At 37.6% G+C, this 10404-nt stretch overlaps 1 protein-coding gene across 1 annotated transcript in view; it reads right to left on the reverse strand.

Annotated features, from left to right (window-relative positions):
* DAW1 (dynein assembly factor with WDR repeat domains 1) overlaps nt 1–10404 on the reverse strand; it is a gene marked incomplete at its 3' end in the record, with an annotated part of 51335 nt that overhangs the window by 24369 nt on the left and 16562 nt on the right. The window contains exon 2 of the mRNA XM_008591105.1: nt 6711–6783. Coding sequence (XP_008589327.1) covers nt 6711–6783 — 73 coding nt within the window. The remainder of the gene's footprint in view (nt 1–6710; nt 6784–10404) is intronic.

Below are 10404 nucleotides of genomic sequence, written 5' to 3' on the forward strand. Positions count from 1 at the left end.
ATTTGTCTACTTTTGCCCCCAACGTGCTGCAAGAAAAATACTGTAACCACTTCCCAAGAGAAACATCCCTTCCACTATTCCAGACGCTCTCTCCTTTCTAGATTTTGTAGATGCAAACATCTTTAGAATGTGGTATCATAGATCTGAACCAACTTGTCTCTTTAGTTTCTATATTAATAAGAATTTTATTTTATTTTATTTTATTATTTTATTTTATTCTATTCTATTATTTTATTTTATTTTATTTTTTTATTTTATTTTATTTTATTTTATTTTATTTTTTGGCCACAAAACCAGTTTTAGTACATTTTAAAAGACTAAGATCATACAAAATATGTTCTCTGACCACAATAACAGAAGGAAACTTAGAAAATTCACAAATGTGTGGAAGTTAAACAACACGCTCCTAAATAAAGGGGAAAAAGAAAAATCACAGGGAAATTAGAGAGTACTTTGAAATAAAAATCAAAACACGACATGTCAAAATTTATAGGATGCAGAGCTCATGCCGTGCCTGAAGGAAAATTTATACTTGTAAACACCTATATTAAAAATAAGAAAAATTTCAAATCAGTAATGTAAACTTCTACTTTAAGAAAAAGAGCAAACTAAACCAAAAGCAAATATAAATAGGAAATAGCAAAGATTACAGCAGAATTATATGAAGCAGGGAATTAAAAAACAATAGAGAAAATCAACAAAACCAAAAGTTGATTCTTTAAAGAGATCAACAGCATCCGCTAACCTTCATCTAGACTGACCGAGAAAAAAAGAGAGAGGACCGAAATTACTACAATCAGAAATAAAGCAGAGATATTATAACATCATCATCATGGGTTTTTGTGGCGGTAAGATTTAGTTTCTTTCTCTCTCTCGTTTGCATTTTTGTTCTACCAGTGGGTCTCTTTTCTTTCTTGTGCATTTGTGGTAGGGATTATCATTTTTCAGATTACAGATTCAGGACTTCTTGAGTGAGGATTTCGTGTAGAGCTGGTCGTGTGGTCGTGAACTCCCACAGCTTTTGTGTGTCTGAAAAATACAGTATTTTTTGCTCATTTTTGAAGGATAGCCTTGCCAGGTATAGTACTCTTGGCTGGCAGTTTTGTTTTGTTTTTTTTCTTTTAGTATTTTGAATATATCATCCCATTTTCTTATGGTCTGTAGAGTTTCTTTTGAAAAGTCTGCTGTTAGTCTGATAGGGGCTCCCTTATAGGCGACTTGATGCTTTTCTTTTGCTTCTTTTAAAATTCTCTCTTTGTCTTTGAGCTTTGCCAGTTTGACTATAATGTGTTTTGCAGAGAATATTTTTGGGTTTAATCGGTTTGGGGATCTTTGAGCCTCCTGGATCTGAAGGTCTGTGTCTCTCCCTATACTTGGGAAGTTTTCAATGACCATTCTGTTGGATAGGTTTTTCATGTCTTTTCCTTTCTCCTCCCCTCCTGGACACCCATGATTCAAATATTTGCATGCTTAAGGTATTTTTTAAAATTCATTTGTCCTTTTTGTTTTGTTGTTGTATTAGGCCACTTCTGTTGCTTATAACAAAATAACTGAAAGTGGGTGATTTATAAAGAAAATGAAATTTATTCCTTACAGTTTCTGAGCCTGGGAAGTTCAAAGTCCAAGGAACACATCTGGTGGTGGTCACATTGCAAGAGGTCTCGCATTGCAAGATGATGGAAGCAGAGAGAGCAGAGGGAGAGACAGACAAACTCTCCTCTTAAAGCCCTCAGAACCACGCCCCTGACCACCATTTTTAATCCATTCACTACTACACGGTCCTACAATCCAATCACCTCTTCAAGGCTCCACCTTTCAATTACCATAATGGATTTCCCACCCTCTTAACCATCACAGTGGGGACTAAGTTTCTAATACGTAAAACACAATTGAAGCTTCGGTGAGTTTGGGGGGAACACAATTCAATACACTACATTCATCCACCTGGGTTATTTTGAAAAGACTGTCTTCAAGATCAGAAATTCTTTCTTCTGCTTGTCTAGCCTGTTGCTTAAGCTCTCAGCTGTGCTTTTTATTTTGCTAAGTGAATCTTTCAGTTCCATGAGTTCTGCTACATTCTTTTTTAAGGCATTAATCTCTTTGTAAATTTCCTCCTTCGTATCCTGGATTTTTTTTTTTTTCCTCATCTCATTATGTTGTCCACCTGAGTCTTCTTGTATCTCAATGAGATTCCTTAAGATTGTTGTTTGGAATTCCTTTTCAGTCATTTCAAGGGTCTCATATTCTATAAGGTGTGGTATTTGAGAATTACTATATTCTTTTGGTGGTGTCATGTTTTCTTGGATTTTTGTATTTCTAGTATCTCTACATTGATGTCTGGTCATTTGGTAGAGCAATTGCTTATTCTATTACTCTGGAGTGGGCTTTGAGGACAGAGATGTCCTCTTCTTTTTCCAGTCTCTGCTGGTGACTCTCCTTGTGTCAATGCAGTCAAGTGTCTGGTGGGTTGCCTGCACGGAAGTTGTGGCTACTGCTGTGATGTCTGCTGCTTTTGCAGCAACCATAGCTGTGACAGTGGCTGTGGGGGGACACCCACATGGAAGTGGTGTTTTCAGTGTGCCTCTTGCCTACTTCCAGGCAGGGGGTGCTGCCCTCAGCCCTTGCCTTAAGATGCCAGTTGTGCTCTCTTGCCTGTTCCTGGGCAGAGGGGCTGCCCTTGGCTCCTGCCTTAGAACCCTGGACGTGCTCTCTTGCTTGCTTCCGGGCAGAGTCCAACTTATCTTCTGCTAGGTAGCATAAATAGAATATTGATGAACATATATAATAAGGGAGATTGTATTCCTATTAATTAAAGGAGAGAAAAGGAAGACAATCTAAATAATGTAAAGGCCAACAGAAGTCTGGACCAAGAATTATAGACTGAATCAAAGTACTAAATATAAGAAGCTTGAGAATCTGAACATAATAGGTGAATCCATAGCAGGTGTTCAATAAACATTGATTATTCCTGATTGAACACTATTCATTCAAACAGAAAAATAAAATTTTCTTCACACATTGCTTCTAACTGTGTTTTCATGCAAAAAATAAGAAGGATCTATAAATGTGTCTCCTAAGGTTTTTTTATAATTAGCCATGGAGCACAGAACAAAATCAGGCTTGGGCGAATTGAACGTCTTCCCACCCAAGCATTGAGAGCTAAATTTTGACAAGATATAGGGACAATATACCTATGGTTTTGGAAACCATTTCTTTTGTTTTCCAAACTGGGACACTTTTGAGGTAAAAGGAAATAGTATTGATAAGGACAGCTGGATAACAGGCGTGATGGGATCACCTCAGGCAAACCAGACACCATATGGTCATCCTGTCTATGACCTGACAAACTGAAGACAGCAGTGATTTAAATCCTAACATGCAGTGATTGGTTTCTTGTTATGTAATCCATTGTCACTTGGCTAATTATAGACACAGTACTTCAGAGTTTGCCAACACAAAATGGAAAAGAAAAATTTTAACTTGAATAAATTACTGAAGTCTACCATAACATTTTTGTTAATGTGTAATCGGAATTGGGTTCTAATAAATTTCTTTTTCTGTAAGTCAGTCATTCATTTCATTACCTTATTCTGTTACTAATTTTACAATTTCTTATCAGTTCTTATTTTCTTAACCTCATGGTAGCTCTAGAAACTACTGATCATTCACTATCTCTCAAACTACTGTATTTCCCCTGTTTTCCAACACCAAATTCCTACCCCTGCTCTGCCCTGGTTTCTCTCTTTCTTCCCTAGACCCCATTATGGCCTATTCTTCTTCCACCTGTTCCTTCTTTCCTCACATTTTATGCACCCCCTGGGAGGTCTCATTGGCTCTTCTGGCTTCACCTGCCATCTACTTACAGCTGACTCTTAAACTTTCACCTTCTGTCCAGACCTCAATTTTTTCCCGAGCTTCAAACCTGTATAACTGACTGCTATTGGACTTCTCCACTTAAATGTTTCCCAAGAACCCCCAAGAGCTGGACAAAATTAAATATGTTCAAATCTGTATGCATCATGTCAACAATGCCCCCAATCTACTTCTCCTTCAGTGTTTCCTGTCTCGATAAATGGCACCACCATTAAAACAGAAAAAAAAAAAAAAAAAGAATCAAGAGGGTGTAACCCTGTTGAATGGAATTAGTTGCCCTTATAAATGGGCTTGATGAGGGAGTTGATCCCTTTTGCTTTTCTGCCTTCCACCACGTGAGGACACAGCCTCAAGGTACCGACTTGGAAGCAGAGAGCAGCCCTCACCAGACACCGAATCTGCCTGCAACTTGATTTTGGACTTCCAGCCTCTAGAACAGTGAGAAACAAATTTTTATTCTTTATAAATTACCCAGTCTCAGGTATTTTTGTTATAGCAGCACAAAAAGGACTAAGACACCTAGGAAGGTCAAGCGAATACTGGTTCTGAACATGGGCTCTTTATCTTCCTGTTTCCTTTAAATGAACATGTACTGAACGTGTCTAGTACTCTACTTTTTTACTTTACATATGTTCTCTTATTTAATCCTGTAATAACTGCTAATGTAATGCTTCTATCAATTATTTTAGAGATGAAAAAACTGAGACTCAGAAAGGTTAGGTTTAAAACATTTAGAGAGAAAACGCTTAATCATATATTTAAAGAATGATAATAATTACTATTTCTTATGGACTATAATATTATTTCCTTGAAAGAGAACTGGTCTAAAAAAATGTATGGATCAGTTCGAGTTTTCCCTAGTATTCAAATAATCCATAGAAATTCTGGTAAATTTTGCTAGTTCAGAATAATATTCATTCAGGAAAAAAAAGTACTAATATCTATATGCTACAAAGCATTCAAAATAGAGTCATTTTGCAAATCATGTCATAAACACGTCTGGAAGATGCACTGCCTGGGTCCCCCCTCAAGAAAGGACTCACAGCCCTGCTGCAAGGAAGGAGTGAGAGAGCTGGCTGGCAGCCTCTGGCTGCAGCTCCTTCAGGACCCACATCAGCACTTGAGGCCAGGGCAGGCTCTTCTCAGGCAGCCTCAGCCCCCGGCTGAGTGAAGAGGCAGTGCAGGAGCCTGGCCATTTGTGCCACATGAGCAGAACTCTAACTAGCAAGCTTTGCTCTGGAGCTCTCAGGTTGGCAGAGATTCTGTTGTCCGGTCTACGTCATTGTGGTCAGATGGCACCTCCTGCTGATCCTGCTTCGTGCCCTGGACTGTCACAAGTGTCACTTCCCAATAAACTTTTTACCCAACCACCTCTGTCTCAGCATCTGCTTCCCAGAAACACAGCTCCCCGATAAGTAACCCCCTCTTCACTTCATTAATAAATATTCCATGAGCTCCAGTTTAGCTCCAGGCACTGAGCTGAAAGCCTGTGCATTCAATTAACATTTATTGAGAACCCTTGCAGGTTAGGAGCTGGGAACGTAAAAGATATTGTCCCAACTCTCTAGAAATGCTATCTACTAGAATTGGAGTGAGTGTTTTGGTTTTGTTTCTTTTGTTTATTTATTTATTTATTTTGAGAAATGAGTTATGAGCTTGACTTCAATCTCCCATAACAAAGTTTGTCAAAGAAAATGAACGATAGTTACATATTAAACAAGTTACACAATATATATATAAAGATTATTATACCCTAAAAGAATTATGTAAAGCTAATGTTTAATTAAAATATTTACATCAAAGGTGCTTTGTAGACTGCTTGATAGTCTTTTCTTTCTTTCTTTCTTTCTTTTTTTTTTTTGATTCTTTAAAAGATCAACTAAATTTGCAAAACTTTATCTAGACTGACCAAGAAAAAAAGAAAGAAGAGGAATATATCATCCCTATGAAATACTTATTTACTAAGAAAATACCAGGGTCAGTAATATTCTTAAAATGCAATAATCAGTACTCCTCAAAAGTATTAGGGTCATCGAAAAAAAAAAGTCTGAGAAACAATCACAACCATGAGGAGCCTAAGGAGACGTGATGAGTAAATGCCGTGTGGGATCCAGGATGGAATCTTGAAGCAGAAGAAGGGGATTAGGGAAAAACTAAGAAAAAGTGAATAAAGTACAGACTTTCGATAACAATAAGGTATCAGTAGTGGATCATTAATTGTGACCAATGTACCATACTGATGTGAGATGTTAATAACAGGAAAAACTGGGTTGGGGCATGTGGGAACTTTGCCTTCACAACTTTTCTTTTTTTTTTTTTGTCTTTTTCCATGTCCGGCAACGGATCGCAACCCTCAGTGTTGCCCCCGTACCGGACCGGGGACCGGCAATGGGATTGCAACCCTCAGTGTTGCTCCCGCGCCTCGCTCAGCCAGTGAGCAGGAACCGGTCTGTATGTGGGATCCGAACCCTCGGGCGGGAGCGCCGCCGCGCTTCCCAAGCGGCGCACTATCCAGTGCGCCACCGGGCCGGCCCGCCTTCACAACTTTTCTAAAATGATTCTAAACTAAAAAGTTTACTAAAAAGAAAAAACAGGCCTCTTTAGACAGAAAAAAAAAAAAACAGCAATGATAATTCCTTTTCCATCTCCTCCTCATTCAGCAAAATCCTCAAGAACAACCCACTGAAACAAACATGAAATAACACACCACAGAAGAACAAATTTTTAAAAAATAACATGTTGTCTGTAGTTTATGCATGTCATCCACAAATCACCCTATGTCGAAGTTTTCCAATAAAAAATTTGGATATTGAATACATTTTGTATAGCTAACTTACCTGGGACCAAGATCAAGCAAATCTATGGATCTGGTCTTTAATTCTCCACTTTTTTCATATTCCAACATAATTCCTATAAAAATAAACAAATATGTTATAAAGCACTTATGATGACTGCCTATGCCAAAAGTTAATCTGCTTTGCCATAATTTTTTTCAGTTTTATTTTTAAATTTTTTAAGTTTTCAACAAAAAATATGAAGTGATATCTGGTTCCAAAACACAATCAAGTGGACTCACTTTTCCTGGTCTTTCCCTGTAAATAAATACAGCTAAATCCACTTGAAATTATTTGATAGACAGTAACAAAATAATTGAAGATAGGTAGGAAAAGGTGGACTGGCTAGAGGCCTCGAGGCTTGAGGAACGACAGCACGGTGAGATCCCTGGATTTTCTTTTTATCTACCATATACCCCCAAACTGAGACCAGAGGGCCCTGCAGCTTGGAACCACCAAATGCATAGACAAAAAAGCAAAATATAAAATAGCTTGCTCCTGTGATCAAAAGACCGAAAAAAGAGAACTAGTACAAAGAATTAATGGGGAGCCCTAAATCCTACCCCACAACTGGGGCCCCTGCTGGCAACTTGAAGCCATGGGCTGTCCCAGTCCCCACTACACATGCTGGGCCCCAGAAAGCAGTCTGATCTGCCTGCAGCAGCATCAACAAAGTCCTAGGACCTCCCAGACTTCACTCCGCAAGCAGGCACCAAAGCACCATCAGACCGTCTGTGTCTCGCCGCCTTCCAACCAGTGGCATAACTAGGCCCAGGGGTGACCCAGAAGGTCACCCAGTGACAGCAGGCATACCAGGAAAGTACCTTCTGTCCCCAACAGATGGCACCAGCAGAGATCGAGAAGGAGCTTTTAGCAGCACCAGAGCACAAAGCAGACCAGAATAATATAGCAAGGGCTAAGAAAACTCAACTGTCATTGGAACGAAAGCCCACAAAAGTGGACCAGAGCCTGTATGCTAAATCTAAACAGATTTAGCCAAATTAGGAGATTTAGATAGAATCACGAGTCGCCCAAGAGAATAATCAAAATGTCCAGGATATAATATAACATCACCCATTATAGTAATGATAAGAAAAAGACATTCAATAAACATCAATACCAAGGTGAATCTGAAGGTGGAATTATCTGAAAAGAATTTTAGTGGAGATGTCATAAAAATGCTTCATCACGTACAAATTCATTTGAAACAAATGAAAAATAGAAAATCTCAGAAAATAAAGGTATTAAAATGAACCAAATGGAAATTATAGAAATGAAAAATACAATAACCAAAATATAAAACTTGCTAAGTGGGCTCAGTAGTAGAGTAGGGATGACAGAGGACAGAATCAGTGAACTTGAAGATAGATCAACAGAATATACTCAATCTGAACAACAGAGAAATAATAAACTGGAAAAAAAAAACTTAGAGCTAACTCTTGGCCACTTTACTGTACTACTTCTATGGATATGGACCAGCTCAAAAGTTTTGCCTTCAGAACCACCTTAAACTCTTAAAAATTATTGAGGATTCCAAAGAGCTTTTGTTTCATAATATTTTCCATATTACAAATTAAAATTGAGAAATTTTTGAAATACTTAAGTTGTTTTAAAATAACAATAATTCATAGCATGTTAACACAAATAGCATAGTTTTGTAAAAATAACTATATTTTCTCTTCCCCCCAAATAGTAAGAAGAGTAGCAGTGTTTTACACTTTTGCAAATCTCTTTAATATGTGGCTTAATTAAAGACAGCAGGGTTCCTATCTCTGTTTCTGCATTCAAGCTGTTGCTCTACGTTGTTCTGGATAAAGTATAAGAAAAAAATCTAATCACTCTGAAGTTGAAAGATGAAGAAGTATTTTAATAGCCTTTTTAGATAAATATTCTTTGATATATTAAAACAATAAATGGTAACATCTTAAATGTTGGTTGTAATGCAGAGTATGAAACCATATCAGTGAACTCTTTTATACACTGTTACATTAAAATCCATTGGCCTATCTCACGCTTTGGTCTATCCATATATGATTCACACATGATCATGCATTTGAAAAATATCAGTTTATTTTATGCATGCCTTCTAAATATTGGCATATTTCATCATATCATATCAAAAAATTAAAATTTATTACTATCACTACCAATATTTATCATGAGAAAACTCTTATGGTTAGTAAACAGTCAAGCTCATGGTGGTAGATAAAAGTTTTCTAAAATTATATCTTTTACTTGAAAGGCTAAATCTATCACTGGCAAAAGATGCTGATGGTTTTGTTTGAAAGTTTCAGGCTCATCTTGTTCATTTTCAAGAAAATGTCTTCCAAAAGAGGTTAGTTCATCTCAAAACTCAAATATAACCACACAAGTGTTTTCCTGAAGATGACTGCATAGCAGCAGGATTATATAAGTACAGTACTTCCTACGTCATCACCCAGAATTTTCAAAATACAAGTACTCTTATGTCAATATTTCACTACGTTAATAATTTTTACTACTTCATCAAGGACATTATTTAGTACAGTACTACCTACGTCATCACCCAGAATTTTCAAAATACACGTACTCTTATGTCAATATTTCACTACGTTAATAATTTTTACTACTTCATCAAGGACATTATTAAGAGGAACTGGGTCGGTGGTTTTCTCCTTACCACAAAGGTGTGCCAATGACCACTGTTAAGAGTTTGGCGTCTTGGCCTTCATTTATAGTAGGACACCAGCAGTTTCCCCTTCCATCACTTTTGCACCATTAGTGCAAATGTCAAAACAGTGAAAAAGGCAAAATCAGTTTATGGTTATTATGAAAATAGGTTTGACCTTGAGAAAGAGTCTGAGAGTTCCCAGGGTCCCCTACACCTTGAGAATCACTGCTATGCTATAGACCATAATTTGATATATATGATTCCAGTAGTATTTCAGATCATGGGAAAATAAGAAATGCTATCAAAACATAATGTTTACTTTTCGAAAGCACTGAACCATTGAGAAAGAATGCGGCAGAGTCAAAAGGCAGGTAAATGGCATCAGACAGATCCAAGTTTGATTTCCAGCTCAGCCCCTTATTTATGTCATGCTACTAGCAAAGTAATCTCTTTATATCTGTTTTCCCATCCATGGATAACACCTACAGTTTTCTGACTAAGATTAAATAAAATGTATATAAGGCACCTGACATAAAGAAAGTCTCACTGAATACTGCTTATTATCTACCTATTAATAAAATGCTACCTTGTGACATATCCTACATGGTCACCTTGTTAATACAAGGTTAGGGTTACATTTATGCCTTCTCTCCCCAGTGAGACTATGTCATCTTTGAGAGAAGAAACTATATCATATGTTTCCTTATATTCCCAGAAGGACCCTCCTCAGGTGAGTCATAATGATTTATGCATGGCAGGCACACTATTTGGCTAGGTTCAGGTACAAGCAACATGGTCAAGCAGACGAGACTTACGCCTTCCCCTCCCTGGCTCGCATCTCTCCCTCATTAGTGGCTGCCCTTCCCTGGTGTCTTCATGATCTTTTGAAATGTTCAAGCCGTGCTTGTTGGATACATGAACTAACTAGTAGATAATTGGATGAGTGTTCCCAGATTGCTTAATGCAACTGACTCTCGGTCTTTATACCACCCGGCCTTTCAGAAATAATCGACACCATGACCAATTCCCTCCTTCCTCAAATATATC

Source organism: Galeopterus variegatus, unplaced genomic scaffold (assembly GCF_000696425.1).
Source record: "Galeopterus variegatus unplaced genomic scaffold, G_variegatus-3.0.2 Scaffold6642, whole genome shotgun sequence".
Taxonomy (NCBI): domain Eukaryota; kingdom Metazoa; phylum Chordata; class Mammalia; order Dermoptera; family Cynocephalidae; genus Galeopterus; species Galeopterus variegatus.